Source organism: Macaca nemestrina, chromosome 5 (genome assembly GCF_043159975.1).
Source record: "Macaca nemestrina isolate mMacNem1 chromosome 5, mMacNem.hap1, whole genome shotgun sequence".
Classification (NCBI taxonomy): domain Eukaryota; kingdom Metazoa; phylum Chordata; class Mammalia; order Primates; family Cercopithecidae; genus Macaca; species Macaca nemestrina.
The window spans coordinates 21,092,363-21,111,194 of record NC_092129.1 but is presented as its reverse complement, the minus strand read 5'-3'; the positions used below and the strand labels follow the sequence as shown (position 1 = coordinate 21,111,194).

Sequence of the window (18,832 nt, the reverse complement as noted above, 5' to 3'; positions counted from 1 at the left end):
GAAGTAAAAATGAAAGTAGGCAGGATATGATTTTCAAAAGCATTCTTTTAGGGAATGAAAAAAAAAAAACTGATCATGCTGTTTCTGCTGCCAACTTTCTTGTTACACATGACTCTCAACAACAGGATATTCTGCCCTGAAGCTTAGTTCTCTTTAATGGCCTTATGCAGGCAAGGTAAACAGAAACCAGCATAAGCGTTTGCCAAAAGAGGAAAAAGGGCTAAATAAGACCAGTGCTCAATTATTTTATAAAGTTTTTGTATATCATTTTTTAAAATTCAGAAAACAGCCATAAATTTGGGGAATGGACAGGAGTGACAAGCTAATGGAAGACAAGGATTGCTGAAAAGTCCTGGCATTATAAAGTTACAGAATTTTATCTGTAGATATAATTGCTCTCACCAAATCTTTAGAGCCTTTCTATCAATAAATCCTGCCACGTCTATGTACAAAGTCTACCCTGAATCTATCTACTTTTTCCATTTTGGTCCCCATCCACTCAGTTCAAGTTCACTCCCACCTATTTCCACTGCAGTGGCCTCCCAATTAGTCTCTCTACTTCTACACTGGCTCTCCTGCTTCCCATGTCATTCCTTTTCTCTCAAGAAAAGCAAACTGTCTTCCTAAAATGCTCATATGATGAAAACCAAAATCCTTCTCTTGGTTTCCAGGCATTGCACACTCAGTCCCTTGCTCATTTTTTCAGTCGCCTTTCAGGTTTCCAACTCTGCTAACATCTTTTTCACCCTAGTCTTTGCACATACTGTTCCTTCAGTATGACTGAAATGCTCCTTCTTGCTACCCTACAGGATTCAGTTTTTAAAAAGCTTCCCCAAATCCCTTCTCCCCTAATCTAAATCAGGTCGCAATTTGCATTTGTTTGTATGGTATTGGTTTTATCTGTATGACTGAAATGCTCAGTGTACTTTCAGAATGACTGAAATGCTCGTTCTTGCTACCCTGCAGGATTCAGTTTTTAAAAAGCTTCCCCAAATCTCTTCTCCCCTAATCTAAATCAGGTCACAATTTGCAATTATTTGTATAGTATTGGTTTTATCTGACTTCCCAACTCTGTTGAAGCTGCGTAACAACACTTGGAGGCTCATAAAACCATCCTCTCTACTTTTGTGTTTATTTTAAATTTACCATAACATATAAGTTTTAACACTTTCCCTCTGATCCTATAAACTAAAAACAACAGTTGTTGCCTGCAATTCTTAACTACTTTTTCTAATTCCATATTTTAAAAAGTTTATTTTCCTTTTCATAATTAATTTATTATTGTAACCCCATTAGAGTCACAAAATGCTCTAATTTTTGAATGCCCACAGCAGGTTCGGCTAGAAGCCCAATGTGCCATCCATTGTGCTATAGAACCAGTTAGAATGCCATAATCTTAAAGTTCCTAACAAGATGTTGTAGGCAAGAAAATGAACTTGAAATTAACATCAGATAACCTAAAAGAAATGTCTGAAGTTCAATTGTTCTGTCACTGTTTTTGCTCCAAAAGTCTTTTATTTGAAAAGGACTCTAGAACAAGGATATAAGACTTATTTTAGTCCTAGTTTTTACTTTGGATGAATCATTTTCTTTTTTTGTTTGTTTGTTTTAAATAATATTATAAAGAGGTTAAGCTCTATATTTTAATTTCATATATAAAATTCCACAATTTGGAAGAAAAAAAGCAGTCCTAAAAATATCAATGTTTATTTTTTCATAAAGCAATAATTCAAAACGACTTTTTTTTCTATTCATTCAGAAGGTCATAACCCAGGAGTGCTGTTTATACTAGATGAATCTACAAAGCCAAGAACAGGAATCACTGTATCTCCTTCAGTAGACCTGATACTCTGAGTCTTCTCTTTTCTGTTAACATATTTGTGCAACATGCTGTAGTACGGGTCCTTCTGATTGAAAGTATACAGTGATGAAATTTGCTGCCACTCTTTAACGCTCGGAGTGTTACATTCTTTCGGATGGGAGCCCTCAAAGAAACATTTAACATTCTCTTTTGCCAATTCAGTTGCATGCTCTGTGGCTTTACTTTTAAGGATCTGCTGCTCCTGTTCCAAATAGATTTTCCAGAATTTCAGCTGCAGAAAACTAACTGGAGACAGGCATCGGCTGACACATGTAAAAATCAGAAGGACGATGATAACAGCTGCTATCAAGATCCAGCCCAACACCTTAAGAAAACACAAAATAGTAATTTAGTTACTTTTTTTTTTTTTTACAAGAAATTTAAAAATGCTCAGATAAAGCTTCAACTACTCTCCAGTTACGACGATGAACAAGCAACAGTTTTAGGTCTTAATTCCTTAAGAGTAAGGTGTCGCAGTAACCTCCCTCGACCCCCAGTACAACTGCTTGCTTGAAAGGTCAACTCTAGTCCAAGTTATGCACTGTGATTCTGCCCAGGGAGGAGCCCATACCACTCCCTTAGAACTCAAAACGTGGAACTTCTGCAAATCCTGGGAAAGAAGTGTTCATTTTAAAGAACTTCTGAGCTTTCTAAGTCCAGATGCAATGTGGGGTGCTGGCTTTACAGCCAGACAGACCCATTTTATTGTATAGACGCCTTTAATTGTAACAATTCTTCTGCTTTCTACTGACTGGGCAAACTACTTAGACTCAGTGAAGTCGCTATATAGTGGAGATATGAAACTATTACTTGTAATGGCAAAACCGCTGTTGTGAGGCGTAAAAATAATGCAGGCGGTCAAGGGCCTAGCGCAATATCTGGCACAGAGTAGGTGTGCCCACTCTCACTCCCACTTTCCACGATTCATGTACAGTGGCAGATACTACAGGAATGCTTTTTTCTCCTTTTCATGCGTTTTATTTAGATATTCGTTTGACGGCAAATTAGATGCAAGGAGCCATTCTAGATTTTCTTAGGCATTGAATATCTGGAGAAAAGTCACCGACTTTTCCCTCACCCCAGACGCCCAGCGAAATCTCGGCCCCTCGGCTCTCCCCAAACGCCCCCAGTGCCAGCGGCAGACCTGCGACTGAGCCTTCAGATCCTTCAGGAGGTCCTGCACGTCCGACGCCTTGGCCTCGTGGCAGGGCACCAGCGGCAGCTCCGCGGCGCAGTTGTGGTCGCGGTCGAGGCACAGGCGCTGCGCTAAGACCGCACTCCCGCTGGCCGCGCACTCGTAAAAGGCGCCCCCGAGCAGCGCCACGGCCACCCAAGTGAGGGGCGCGAGCGCGGCGGCCGCGCTGAGCTGCGCGCACACCAGGAAGCCGCGCAGCCCAGATCCGCAACTCGCGCGGGCTCTGCAGCCGCAGCCGGTGATCAGGCGCCACGTGCGTGCGCTCAGCACATAGCCCAAGAGGAAGAGCGCGAGCGCCGGCACCAGCAAGAAGACCAGGCCGTAGGGCAGGTTCCAGGCGGCGCTGCACGGGCACTGGAACACCACGGTGGAGAAAATGCGCTCCCCGCCCGCCGTCAGCAGGGTCACCAGGCCGTAGCCCAGGGCGCTGTGGTGCTTGAGGTGCAGGTCCAGCACTGCCCGAAACTTCTCCATGAGCCTCGTCCCCCGGGACGTCGCGGACAGGCCCTGATCCTTCTGCCTCTTCGCTGTCCTGCTTGTCAAATGGTTTTGGTGGACTGGGGACCGGGGCTTTCCACTCTGCGAGAAGCAACTCTTTTAAAAGGGAAGAGGGCTTCTCAGACCTTCCTAAAGTTTCACTTTCTCATTTCAGCCACACCAGTTCTGGTTAACGAAGAGAACCAGGCAAACAGACACCCCCTGGACCCTTGACCTCTCTGGCACCCACCCCGTTCCAAAGGCAGAGGCACCAGTTATCTTCCTCCCCCAATTCAGGAACTCTGACAGAAGATTGACCTTGTTCCTTTGTTACCACCAATCTGACAACGAACCAGGAAACTACCTTCTTGACCCACAGCCACCAGTTGGCAAAACTGGGAAATACCAGATTTTCCTCTATTGCAGCCACCCTAGTCACTAAGCCAGATCACAGTAAAACCAAATAATTATCGAAAAACTGACTACTTACGGGAAACATTATTCAAGGACAAATTTCTGGTTCCTCCTTCATAAGCTAAATCATAGCAAAGTCCAGCTCAAGTTCTGGTACTTCTATAACGTGCGGCACGCTTTCCGTCTCCCTCCTGGACAGAACCACCAGCCTAGTTCACACTGACTCTTCTCTCCTCTACCTGATCTCCTTCAGGGCATTAGAGCAAATATACTGTATTGATTTACTCATCAATACAATGTCATTTTCTTTCAGGTATGTCATAACACGGTCAGTGTTATAGGAGGGTAAAATTCTGACTCTGACCACCAAGCTGATCAGCACAGAAGGGGATACATGATTGTTCAAAGAATACTAGTTGAACCCAAAATTGCAAACTGCAGCTACATCTATCTAATGTTGTTGTTTCCTCCACCTTCAGTTTTCTGAAGGCAGCATTGTTCTGACACAAACACTGTAACCACTTTTGTGATATTGACTCTTACTCTGTGTGACTCCAGAGTAGGTTACAGTGAGCTGAGGTGTGCTTGAAAGAACATGGAGTTTGAAGTCAAGCACATCGTGTCTGTGGTGTATTTAACAAGTATGACCCTCTGAGACACAGCATCCTTATTTGTAAAAGAAGGATAACAGTGCCCACTTTTCAAGATTATTGATATGAGTAGATTGAGCAGCATATGTAAAGTGTCTTTACCTATAGGGTATGTCTGTTAAATGAATGCTCAGTGTGAGAGTTTACCCCTTACAATGCAATTTGAGGAATAGACAACAAATAATTGCATTGTACATAACTTAACAATCTTGATGAATACTGAATTTTGAATTTTAAACCGTGGATCCATTCAGTGGGTAGTATTAAGTGACTCAATATGACTCTGCTACCTTAAGAGAATTGGTGTACACCTTAGCTGTCTGCTTCACCACAGGCAGGGTATCTGGATATGGAGCTTGGGCGGGCAGTTCACAATGAAATGGTTCTTATTGGTGCCCATCCACTAGGCTTGCCTTATTTTATCTGGGAAGAATAGGTAGCCCGTGGAACCAAATGAATTGTTAGAGAAGGGACAAGAAATTTATTATTATTTTCTTAGTCTAACTTGCCTTCTTAACTACTCTCCCTCCAACACCACCAGCAGGGTGCCTAGCATAGTGCCAAATGCTGTCATTCCATAGTGGTGTGGTAAATAGATATCTTTTTCTGTGTGTTTAGAGGCTAACCCCAGATGAGGGTCTTCATGGTCACGCAGGAAAGTTGGAGCCCTCTTCTCTGAGTTTAGACCAGATACTACCAGGCTTCCTGTCAACTTGCAGCAAAGTTGCATGTTTGAAGCAAATCACTTCTGCTATGACCATTATCTTTGTAATTTTTCATCTCCCAAGATAAACTTCTTCCCTTGTGCCTTGAGTAACTCTCCTCCTACTGCTGCACTCTTCTTCACCTCTACCATAATACTCTATTGTGTCCTCTCTCCTCCACCCTTCCCATATTCCATCATGCACCAACATCAGTATATCCACAACCTTTGTGCAGATGGCTTTATCCAAATCTCCTCTAACTGAAACCTAATAAAAATGCACCCTTCTGTCTTCTTGAGTGAGATTAATTTATTCTCCCACATCTCTCAAACCAAGAGGGATGGCTGGCATTTTCCTGGTTACCTACTGATAGCCATCCCAGGGTTTTACCACTGTGCTGTAATAGTTTATCATCCACTAAGGCTCAATCTAATCAGCACCATCTCCTCCTTCACCTCATTCCTATGGTCTGGTTTTGTTCCCTTCATTTATTAAGACTCTAATGAAGTCCATCACCTTCTCTTCTCTGGCTTCTGTTATTTAGTCAATGATTTGTTTGAAATATGTTTACTTACAGAAACTTTAATCTATCAGCCCCCTCCCCCAAATAGATTAATTCGTTTGTTGACCAGTTATTAATTAGTTCATTTGTTCATTCAGTCATTCATTTAGATGTTTAATAAACACTCAGAACATGTCAGGTATCTATCAAAAGTACTTGGAATTGCTGGATACAACAAGGAAGAAGACACAGGTATCCAGCCATCTTTGAACTTATAGTAGAGATGATATAGTAAATGGAGAGAAAGGGTTCTGAAGATTATGCACAGGATAAATTGGAGTTAGAGAGTGTCCTGAAAGAGCCTCTATGAGAAAATGACATTTAATCTGAATGAGTCTGGGGTACAAAGGAGCTTGGTTGGAAAGAAGGCCAGAGTGATGGGAGCATTGAGAATGACAGGCAAGTTGGCACATCATGAGGCCAAAGCTGCAGGTTGGAAGGTCAGGTTTAGGTGCTTCATAGACCAGAATATGTAGTCTGAAATTCTGCCTCTGAAACTTATCACAAGCTGAGCTGCATCCTGACATTGTGAGCTTCTGTCTCTAAACACCCCTTCCTGGGTTTGCTGTTTTTGTACTCTCCTAAACACAAATCTCCCAGATGCAATGATCATTCAGAACTTAGTACACGTTTCTATAATTGAGAGTCCAGGATTTGCCTGCCAGCCTGAATGTTTCCCCAGCATCTGGCTTTGAGTCTAGTACCTTGCCATCCACTCCCACCTCCACTGGATTGACTGGTTCTAGCTCTTGGTCTATTGAAGATTCCCAGCCCTCCATACCCAGCTCTGTTCTGAGAGGATATTGCTCAGAAGTTCAGCCCTTAGTGGAAATTGACTAACACCCTAATGGTGTGGAGAGGTTGACTAAATAATATTTTAAACGTCTTTACACTTTTGAAAGGCTGTGATTTGCTTTAGCTGTTAAGAAATGAGTAGTAGAATGTCGTCAGCAAAGCCTGAATCCTGTCCTCTTGCTCTCCTCCCTGGACAGCATGAGCTTCACCACTTGCTCCGCCTTTTCCACCAACTACCATTCCCTGGGCTCTGTCCAGGCACCCAGCTTCATCGTCCGGCTGGTGAGCAATGTGGCCAGTGTCTATGCAGGCACCAGGGGCTCTGGTTCCTGGATCTCTGTGTCCCGTTCCACCAGCTTCTGGGGCGGCATGGGATCTGGGGGCCTGGCCGTGGGGATGGCCAGGGGTGTGGCAGGAATAGGAGGCATCCAGAATGAGAAGGAGACCATGCAAAGCCTGAATGACTGTCTGGTCTCCTACCTGGACAGAGTGAGGAGCCTGGAGACTGAGAACTGGAAGCTGGAGAGTAAAATCCAGGAGCACCTGGAGAAGAAGGGACCCCAGACCAGAGACTGGAGCCATTACTTCACGACCATCAGGACCTGAGGGCTCAAATCTGCGCAAATACTGTGGACAATGCCCGCATCGTTCTGCAGATCAGCAGTGCCTGTCTTGCTGCTGATGACTTCAGTGTCAAGTATGAGACAGAGCTGGCCATGTGCCAGTCTGTGGTGAGTGACATCCATGGGGTCCACAAAGTCACTGATGACACCAATGTCACTCAACTGCAGCTGGAGACAGAGATCGAAGCTCTCAGAAAGGAGCTGTTCTTCATGAAGAACCAACCGCGAAAAGGATGTAAAAGGCCTACAAGCCGAGACTGCCAGCTCTGGGCTGACCGTGGAGGTAGAAGCCCCCAAATCTCAGGATCTTGCCAAGATCATGGCAGACATCCGGGCCCAATATGACAAGTTGTCTGGGAAGAACTGAGAGAAGCTGGACAAGTACTGGTCTCAGCAGATTGAGGAGAGCACCACAGTGGTCACCATGCAGTCCACCGAGATTGGAGCTGCTGAGATGACACTCACAGAGCTGAGACATATAGTCCAGTCCTTGGAGATCGACCTAGACTCCATGAGAAATCTGAAGGCCAGCTTGGAGAGCAGCCTGAGGGAGGTGGATGCCGCTATGCCCTGCAGATGGAGCAGCCCCATGGGACCTGATGCACCTGGAGTCAGAGCTGGCACAGACCCAGGCAGAGGGACAGTGCTAGGCCCAGGAATACGAGGCCCTGCTGGACATCAAGGTCAAGCTGGAGGCTGAGATCACCACCTGCCAATGCCTGCTGGAAGATGGTGAGGACTTCAGTCTTGGTGATGCCCTGGACAGCAGCAACTCCATGCAAACCATCCAAAAGACCACCATCTGCCAGATAGTGGTTGGCAAAGTGGTGTCTGAGACCAATGATACCAAAGTTCTGAGGTATTAAGCCAGCAGAAGTAGGGGACCCTTTGGGGAGCAGGAGGCCAATAAAAAGTTCAGAGGTGAAAATAAATAAATAAATAAATAAATGAGTAGTTGAGTCTCACATTAAGCACAGTGTAAAGCCAATGGTTATGGGTTCTCTTTGGTTTCCTTTAACTGTAGTACTTTGTTTTTCAGCACTATCATTTTCAATGTCAGGAATGGGTTTCAGAAACCACAGAGCATTTCTTGGAAAAGAAACTTCTTGAAAGGAAATGCACATACCCACTGTGAATCTGAAAGTGTCTTGCATTTGTCTTCATGTGTGCTAGTTCTCAAACATTGTTCTCTGCAGCTTTCATAAGAATGCAGACTAATGGCATGACCCTGCTTGGAATATGACTGCTAGATTCTAATACAACATTAGTCTTGGCCCCAAGACCTTCCAAAAGGAGTAAAATCAAATTAGGATTCAAATATCATAGGTAACATGTGCAAGAAGAAATGCCAGATGCCAAATTAACAAGTTAGTTTACAAAATCTGACACTCCTACTCTCAAAGGGAATATCTTTCTGAATGTTAAAATTTGTGGATGTATTGCTCATATTAGATAACATATTTGAAAATCTGGAACATGCTGTTATCTTGACGTATTTCACATGTTTATAAAAGTTTTTCCAATGGAAGTGTAAAGCAGAAGGAGGGAAAGATCAGACTCTTTCCTTGGCACAGAGCCGTCATTTGTTAAATGGCAATCCCATGACATTTCCAAAAAAATCTCTTTAAAGATTTTTATTCCTCTCTTAGCATGAATTTCCTACGCCTATCACAAAAGTTTTAGTATTTAGTGATTAACACACTAATTTTTTTTCTTGCAGCAGATGGTTATATTAACTTTGTTAAAAGAAAAACCATAGCCACATTAAATTTAACAGAGTTTAATTGAGCAAAGAATGATTCATGAATCTGGCAGCCTCTTGAGCCAGAGTAGGCTCAGAGAGAATCCCGTGGAAAACTTACAGACAGAAAAAGGAAAGTGACGTATGAAAAACGGAAGTGAGGTATGGAAACAGCCTGGTTGGTTACAGCTTAGCGTTTACCTTGTTTGAATACAGTTTGAACAGTTGACCCCCTTTGATTGGCCAAAACTTGTTGACTGGCACAACAGTAGGTTGCAGTCTGCTTACATTGCAGAGAAACCTTTAGGCTGAACATGAAATACGTAAGGAGGCAGCTTTAGGCTAAACTTGATTTAACAACTTAGAGAACCTAGATCTGGCCAAGTCTCTGTTGACATCATCATTGCTACTATTGTTGTTGTCACTGCCATCATCAACATCATCTGATACTCAGAGGCTATTAAAGGTCCTAGTTAGTTTTCCCTCTGTGCTTTTTACGACCTATGTCTATTAGCAATTTTGGCGAAATAATGTTTGCTCATTGTCTTAGTCTTTCAGTCTGCTATAACAAAATACTTTAGACTGGGTAATTTATAAACAAAGAATTATTTCTCACAGTACCGAAGGCTGATCAAGATGCTAGCGGATTTGGTGTCTGGTAAAAGCCTATTCCTCATAAATGGCAACTTTCCTGTGTCTTCACATGGTGGAAGAGACAAGGCACCTCCCTTCAACCTCTTTTGTAAGGGCACTAATCCCATTCATGAGAGTGAAGCCCTCATGATTTAATCACTTCTCAGCAGGCCTCACCTCTTAATACTATCATATTGGATATTAAGTTCCAACATAAGACTTTTGGGGGGACACCAACATTCAGACCATAGCACCCATCAAATCAAATTGTTATTTCAAAGGTGAGAGAGAGAGACACAGAGACATAGAGAGAGATAGCCACGATATATATCCACAAATTTATACACCCACAATATATATCCAGAATATATCCACAAATTTTAACATTCAGAAATATATTCCTTTTGGGATTAGGAGTGTCAGATTTTGTAAATTAACTTGTTAATTTTGGCATCTAGCATTGCATCTTGCCCATGATACCTAAGATATTTGAATCTTAACTTGATTTGACTCTCTTTGGAGGGTCTTGGGGCCAAGATTAATGCTGTATTACAATCTAGCAGTCATATTTCAAGCAGAGTCATGCCATTAGTCTGCATTATTATGACAGCTGCAGAGCACAATGTGTGATAATGTGTGATACAGCATTTATCATCACAAGCCCAGCTCTCTTGAACTCAAATTTCCTTTACTAATTTATGATATATGAGCAGAGATATGAATTTCCAAAGAAAACAATCATAAATAACAAACAAGATTAAATAATAAGAATGAAGAAAATTAAAATAATTTAATAAAACAAAATTTTTAGTTCTTCAAATTATAGATGACACTATTATAAAATCTCAGAAACTTAAATGAACTCTATGGAGAGCATAAACTCTCATGGAAGAGCTTCCCAAAAAGAATGCATCACTTGAAACTTGCTAAATCGTCAAGTTGTAGGGTACTATTTAAATAAATTATGTAGTATTTATGCACAGAATACAAAGTAGATCCATACCATTGAGGTAGATCTGTATGTGCTGGTATGGATGAAAAGACATGGAAGACGTACTAATTGGAAAAGATAAGCAAGAACATTTCAAGCAATTCATTTGTATACGAAAGGAAATTTACTTTGCAAGAAAGCAGAAGAATGGAATCATGTCTTGGAAAGTACTGTGGCTATTGACAAATATAGCTTGGAACTGTGGCTATTGACAAATACAGCTTGCAGCAATCAAAAAGATAAGGAGCTTACTAAAATTTGGGAGAAATTTACAGTCAAAGAAATCACAAGCCCAAGTAGACCTATGGTCTTCTGACATTACATAAGTAGGACACGCACTAAGAGAATTACACAGTTCCCAAGACAAATATATGCCCATTAGTACATGACAAAGGAAGATAACAGAAAACCCTCCAGAGGGTGGAGTCCTGAAAATCAAGGAACATTTCTGTATACTCAAGGTAGGGACTTTTATGGCTTTTGCCAAGTGGTAATTTAGTAAGCTTCTTATTTCTTTGATTCCAGTAAACCGTATTTGCCAATATCCACCATTCTTTCCAAGACATGGTTCTCAGATATACTCTGTCATTTTGCTTTCTTGCCCCATCCTCCGTGTCTCTCTCTCTCTCTCTGTCTCACGCTGTCCCTCTTTCCCTGGTCCTCCCATCCACCCTACCTTCCTCTGTCTCTTCCTCCCTCTCTATCTAGATCTCCATGTCTCTCTATCTTTATCTCTCTCTTGCCATTACTGATACCCTGAATATACATGAGTCTATGATTTCCTGTGGAAAAGCCACAACTTTAATTTGATCTTTGCCCTGTGTATTTATCCAATTGAATACCTTAATTTTATCTGCCCTGAAATTCCTTAATCTATTGAAAGGCATTATCGATAGGTGGAGACACCATACTTTTAATTTTACCTTTCCACAGGTTATTTTAATGGGCTTCATCTTTCAAGGCTTTCTCAATTTCTGACTTGGTATTTGGAGTTTAAAGCCTGTTCGGATTTCCAATTTTGCAAGGCCCCAATTTTCTGAAATATCTCCATTCTTTCTCATATTTATTAACCAATCAACCAATTCTTTTTTTTTTTTTGAGGTTATAAAGCCTTGCCAAAAAAATAGCTAGTAGTTGCCAACACATAGTAGACACATTATTTTCCAATCCTTTCTCCTAGAGTCGTATTTCCTTTAGCTACATAATCTTCCTCCAAGTTAATACAGAAGTTGGCTTTGCCAACCACCACATAACAAGAATTGTCATCTATCTAGCCTCCATTATCAATTTATATGCTGTCCACCACTGAACTGCCAAGGCCATGCCACATATTTTAGGGTTTTTTAATTAAGAAAGCACCCTGCTTCAAATACCAATATCTGTTCAGAACTATCCACAAGGTTTCACCTAACTGCAATGGAAAGAGGAAGTATGGTTCTTTCCCATGCCTTCAAGGCAGAGAACCTGACATGGACAAGTACAGGAAGTCTCCACCACATCTATGACCAGTCTTTCTAAATAGTTCCCCATCCAACCCTTCACTTTTTTTAGCTGCATTTTTTCCTTATTACATGTAGCAGTTTGATCTTTCATTTGTTGCTTGTTAATTTTTGTTCATCTCCTCCACTAGATTATATATTCCAAGAGGGCATGGGTAACACCTGACTTAATCCTCTTTTAGTTACACAGGTCTTGGCATAGTGCCCAGGACATTGTAGATGTTCAGTACATATTTGTGGGAATAGTGAGTGAATCAATGAATAAATGAATGAGAAGCGGGCTTAGATTTTCTCTTCTCTTACTGCAGAGCCAGCACCATGCCTATTTTATTCAGCTCAGAATGTGAGCCCTTCTGCACAGGCCACGCCGGTCTGAGCACATCACATAGCTCACAATAACATTAGGAATCTTGAATTGCCAACCCTGTGAAAAACAGTAGGTAGCCTATCCATGGAGGAACAAGGCAACACCAGGAAGAAACAGGGTCATGGGTTAAGTTCCAAGTGCAGCTGAAGGGCCACCTGGACACCTACTCCCACCCACTTTGTAATCAGAGTTACCAAGCCACATTGTGGGATGGTGGAGGTGCAGGCCTGGGCAGAGCAGGGACTGTCCCAGACTTCTTCCTGTTCTCCTTCCTATTCAGCTCAACTGCTTTTGTCTTGTTTACTCAGTACAGTTCTCTTCCCCACTAATTCGACTCCCCATTGTCCACCATCTTTCCATACCCACACATAACTGAATTATTTATGGGAGAGATTTTTCTTTTAACTTTAGCTGAGAGAGCAACCCAAGGGCAAGAAATATTTTTCTGTATTTTACTTTTAGATTTCTTTAAAAAGTTAAAAAAAAAAAAAAAAGTTCACCTCCTTTCTTGGAAGCAATGAACCAATCTTGAATAAGTTTCATTCACAGGTAGATTCAGAGCTTGACTATCTGTGACTGTACTTTGGCATGATACCTGACCTCCTCTGGTAGTGCCAGGCACCTGCAGTACTTACCTTATTAAGGTAATTTAAGTTTGACTGCTAATGACACTCTCTGGCTCTCCTCCAGACTCCATGACTATTCATCCAAGTCTCCTTCATAGGCTCTCCCTCCTTCTCCCAACCATTAATATTGGTACTCACTAAAATTCAGTACTTTCCACATACACACTCTGAAATAATCTCCTTTTGGCACCACCACCGATTAGACATGTGACCTTGAGCAAGCTAATAGATCTCTCTGTGCCTCAGTTATCTGTAAAATGAAAATAATATTACCTGCCTCATTGGGTTGTTGTGAAAATTAAGAGTTGAAGCATACAACATTCTTCTAATAGTGCCTGGCACATAGTAAACACTCAAAAGTGTTGGTAATGATCATTATTCTCTTTTCCTACGGCTTCAACAGCCAACCTCTATGTTAACATTTCCAAATATTCATCTCCCTTTCCTAAGTTCTACATGGGCATTTCTAACTGCCTAGAAGATATCTTCACTTATTTGTCTAGCAATCTCTTCAACTAAAATAGAACTTAGCTTATGTTACAACTTATTTTTCCTGAGTTTTGATGTCAGATAAGGATACCAATCTTTCAAGCTAGGAAACTCAGGGTCACTGGTGATGCCACTCCATTTCTTGTGCAGCTTAAGTGTGCTTCAGGTCCACCCCTCAGTGTGGACCTCTCCTCTCCAACCTCACTGAATGTGGTCCACATTCTCATTACATCACCTCACTGCAGTATATGCAACTCAGTCCTGTCAGAATTAACTTCCTGAAAAATGAATTTGTCGTTTGTTATTGGTGGGGATGCAAAATGGTGCAGCCACTTTGGAAGGCAGTTTGGTAGTTTCTTACAACACTAAAATACTCTTAGGATACGATCCAGCCATCATGCTCCTTGGTATCTATCCAAAGGAATTGAAAACTTATGCCAACCCAAAAACTTGCAAATGGATGTTTATAGCAGCTTTACTCGTAATTGCCAAAAGTTAGAAACAACCAAGATGTCCATCAGTAAGTGAATGGATAAATGGTAAATAAACTATCACATATCCAGACAATGGAATATTATTCAATGCTAAAGAGAAATGAGCTATCAAGCCATAAAAAGACATGAAAGAAACAAATGCATATTACTAAGTGAAAGAAGCCAATCTGAAAAGGCTACATACTGTATAATTACAACTATTCTGGAAAAGGCAAAACTCTAAAGACAGTGAAATAATCAGTGGTTGCCAGGAGTTGTGGGGCAAGAGGAATCAGCAGGCAGAACATAGAAGATTTTCAGGGCAATGAAACTAATCTGGATACTCTAATGGTGGACAAAGGTCATTACACATCTGTCCAAACATGTAGAATGTACATAAGACTGAACCCTAATATAAACTGTGGACTTTGGGTGATTATCACGTGTCAATGTAGGTTTATCAGTTGCAACAAACATATCACTCTGGTGGAGTGTGTTGATAATGGGGGAGGATATGCATGTGTGGGAGCAGGAGGTATGTGGGAAATCGCTATACCCTTCTCTGAATTTTGCTATAAACCTAAAAGTGCTCATAGAAAAATAAAATATTTTTAAAAGTGAATTTGAGTATACCCTAGAGACTGTTATGCACCATGTGAACGGGATGCAGAGTACAAAAGCTCGTATTGTTCATAATTGCTATTTTTAAAAAGCTGGTATAAAGGAACTGTTAGTAAACATAAAAACTGATCAAAGAAACATAAGAACTAATTTTAAAAACCAAAGAAAAATTATACAACAGCAGACAAGATAAACTGTGAAATAGTCAAACAAGAAAATACTACATAGCAATGTAAATAAATATTGCTACAGGAACAATCAACGAAGGTGCATCTTTAAAACAAAACATTGAGGAATAAAACTTAAACACAAAGAAGATGTTCGGCATGATTTCACTTATAAAAAGTTCAGAAATAGTCTAAATAGACTATCTTTTCTGAGTATGTATACATAAGTGAAAAAACTAAGGAACAAAAAATAAGTGATTAAGAATCAGGACAGTGGTTATCATTTTTGGGGCTTTCATGATGTATGACCGGGGAGGAGATGAAGGGTTTTCACAATGTTATATGTTACAGAGGTGTTTATAATTATGCTTTATACACTATATCTGTTTTAATGTTTTAGTATTTTTTCCTCATTAAGGATTATACTTCTTAATTTTTATGGCAGGAGAAAGAAAGCAATCCAATTACATTATTTTCCAGTTGAAAACCTCCGATACTTCAGTTGTCCAGAGGACAACTTCCGTATCCCTACATTGGCAAAGAAGCTTGTCCCAGACTTGTTCCACACATCTCCATCCCACTTCATCCCATGCACCCCGGTTTCCAGCACCACTGACCCCCTTACATTTCCTGTGCATACACATCACAGTCTTCCTCAATACCATGCCTTCTCACTTCTTTTTCTGACTTTCTTGAATGGCATTTCTGTTTTTCACCTGGCAAACTACTCTGTTCTTTCAATACTCAGTCTGACGTAACTTCTTCGTTGAAGTTATCTTCAAAACCCCCAGAATTAACATTTCTTTCTTTCTTTTTTTTTTTTTTTCTCTCATACCATTTAAAAAGAAATAACTGTGCAATAGTTCTTGACATGCCTATTGCAACGTTCCTTTCCAGGGATCTGTCTCTCCTACTATGCTGGGAGCTCCCAGGGATTCAGGGCCTTTTCTCATTCATCATTGCTTCCCTGGGTAGAGTCAGCTGCTCTCTGCCCACAGCTCTCTTCCCACACACGAAGCAGCCCTCACTACACTGCATATTATCTTTATCTACTTACAGAGCTGTCTCAAGTTATGTTGTACAACTTTATGAGAATTAAAAATGAGATAGTATGAAAAGCCCAGCACAGTGTTTAGAATGTTTTAGTTTCAGTTACATTGTTGTAAAGGTTTTTTTAAAAAGTAGTGACTCAGAAATGTGCTAGAGGGCGCTGATTCACTGTTTTGTAATAGACTATTGTACTCAGGTTGTTAACATTTGACTTGCTTATCCAACCAGGTGCCAAAGAAAGAATCAGATTTTTAATAAGCAAAATATCAGCCATTTTTATTTAATAAATTAATTAATACAATTCAAGTGTCTATGTCTATAGTTGACTTGAAATTATTTTGGGGAAGAATAACACAACAACCAGATTGATGGCCGATGGCATAATGTTGCTTGTTTTAGTCCCTGTTTGTCTATATCCCCCAACGTAGTGTTTGTCTGTCAAGCAGTGAAAAGTCAAAGCAGGCAGTGTTAATTTTGGCAGTGCCCCAACTTTCCCTAAAGTAAATAAATGCCAAACAAGGTGTTTCCTCAACTGTCAAATGGGAAGGGTGAACTAGATCATCTTCGGGGTCCCTTTCAATTCTAACATTCTATAATATATACTTCTAGTTCATTAAAGAAACAGGCATGACCTCTTTAAAAAACACACACATACATATATTTGACCAAGAACTGACAAAATTCATTGAAAAGTAAACAACAAAAAATTAAAATCTGCCTTAACAGAAAAAAAAAAAAAAAAAAAGAAGCAGCAAAACCAAACTGGAGTTCCATTTATTCCTTCCATGTAATGCTGGGTTTGAAAAAGCAATATGAGTGACAAATGATTGGCTGCCTGAAAGATGTATTGATTGTGAAATATTTTCTAGTTTCGTCTATATCTCCACATCTTCCGTTAATAATTATTCTAGCTAAATCTTCTCTTCTTTAGGAGAGGATGATAAAGTAGGTTTATGTTATATAAAGCATTCATCAGCTGATTGAAAGCGTTTTACAATGACTCCATTCACTTCAACCACCTGAAAAACCACAAACATTTATGACAAGAAGTCTTAAAAGTCCAGGAAACAATACCAAATTAAGAGATGGAGACTGTAGATACATTTATTAGTAAATGATTTGTTTTTATGTTTATGAAGCTCAATCGAAGTGACTCACAGTTTGGGTGCAAGATGAGAGTAGACACAAAAAGCGGAAGTCTGGTTTTGCAACTGATTATCTTATGATGTCTGTAGGCTGTGCCGCAGGATCCTAAACTATGACAAATAGTTGTAGTATTTTCTAAAATGTGAGGATGCTCAGTAGTCTATTTTTTGTTTTTTTGATACAAGATCTGACTCTGTTGCTCAGGCTGGAGTGCCGAGGCCTGATCTTGGCTGACTGCAACCTCTGCCTCCTGGGGCTCGAGCAATCTTCCTACCTCAGGCGTGCACCATCACACCCAGCTAATTTTTGTGTTTTTGGAAGAGACAGGGTTTCATCGTGTTGCCCAGGCTGGTCTCGAACTCCTCGGCTTAAGCTATCTGCCACCTCAGTCGCACAAAGTATGGGATTACAGGCGAGAGGTACCTCTCCTGGTCCAGCAGTCTATCTTTAACAAAGATGATCTACTTTGACAATTATTTTGCTTGTTCATTTAAGTTTCATGAGATTAAAGGTAAACAATTATGGTGAAAGTTTAATAGTTTTGATGTAGCTATGCTTATAACTCAATATTTCTAATGATTATAATGTAGCATTTTGAATACTTTAAATAATTAAAATTCAAGTTTAGAACATTGTTTTATTTTGAGCTTTATGCTCTAATCCATAATTACTGTTGGCTGTATGTCTCTTACAGTTCTTAGCCTATCTGAACCTAGCTTCCTAACTTCTAAGATGCGGCTGTAGCTATTATCTTCCTTACAGTATGCAGATGTGTACAAATTTCTTCAAACTTTGCTAGGCTTCAGTAAGACTGCTATTATCATTGCTCTCCAGTAAGCTTTAGCATAATAATGGTGTAAACTTGGACTAGGCAATGTTTTTATGAATTATAGCACATTTTACAAAATAAGCCTTCATGTGGGCTCATTACATACCATTTAAGAAACAAAACTTCTTTTACAGAATTATAAAATATTCTTTCATTCCCTACTTCTTCCTCTGACATCCAAATTTTTTTTTAATTAAAAATGACCTCTCTTCAGTAGTGAATTCACAAAGGTCCTCTCATCATCCATAAGACTCTTAAAACATGCACTAGGCAACACAGAAACCCTATTTAGAAGTAGAGAAAACATGCAGTAAGTTATATAAGATATTCTCCCTGCCAGGGTCTTTTTCAGGAGATCCAGTGTACTCTGAGGTGCCATGGTTGACTCTCCACGTGTGCAGGTGTGGCAGAAAAGCCAGCTGAATAACCAACCCTCCCAACCACACTGCTTGCCCACACCCTTTACACCCACACCACATTGTCCTATGTTCTCTAGGAAGTCTGCTTTGCTGGCATGGCCATGCTTTCTGGATTGCACAGTGTCATGAACTCAGAAGGCATTCTTATGGGCAATGGCTGAAGTTTAGCAACAGTCTGTTGATTACTGGTGGTTTACAACATCCCACACAAGTGGTGTGTTATTTTAAGTTGTGCTTTGGAAACTGGGCTCTCTATCCCACTTGGGACCACCCTGTGTTTAGCAGTCATATAAGCAGCTGCTTGCTTACCTTGTTAACATCTGTCTTTCACATGTACCCTGTCCTGGAGATTGAATTTTAGGGCCTCCCCATAGCTCAGAGGTGACAGTGTTGAAACAGCTCCAGGATCTAGTTGGAGCATCTCTCAGGGCCACAGTTCACAGCTAACTGAGAGGTTAGTGATGTTAGCTCATTATAAGAACTATGTTCTTTCTTATCTC

At 40.7% G+C, this 18,832-nt stretch overlaps 1 protein-coding gene and 1 pseudogene across 1 annotated transcript; one reads left to right on the top strand and one right to left on the bottom strand.

Annotated features, from left to right (window-relative positions):
- Positions 1 to 1,691: 1,691 nt before the first annotated feature.
- Positions 1,692 to 3,729, bottom strand: CALHM6 (calcium homeostasis modulator family member 6). The gene is made up of 2 exons (XM_011713915.2): positions 3,006 to 3,729; positions 1,692 to 2,186 (listed from the first exon to the last, which is right to left on the bottom strand). The coding sequence occupies exons 1-2, from the start codon at positions 3,528 to 3,530 to the stop codon at positions 1,764 to 1,766; spliced, it is 948 nt and encodes a 315-aa protein (XP_011712217.2). The 5' UTR covers positions 3,531 to 3,729; the 3' UTR covers positions 1,692 to 1,763.
- A 3,127-nt stretch (positions 3,730 to 6,856) lies between these two features.
- Positions 6,857 to 8,147, top strand: LOC105465774 (keratin, type I cytoskeletal 18 pseudogene; annotated as a pseudogene).
- Positions 8,148 to 18,832: the final 10,685 nt, after the last annotated feature.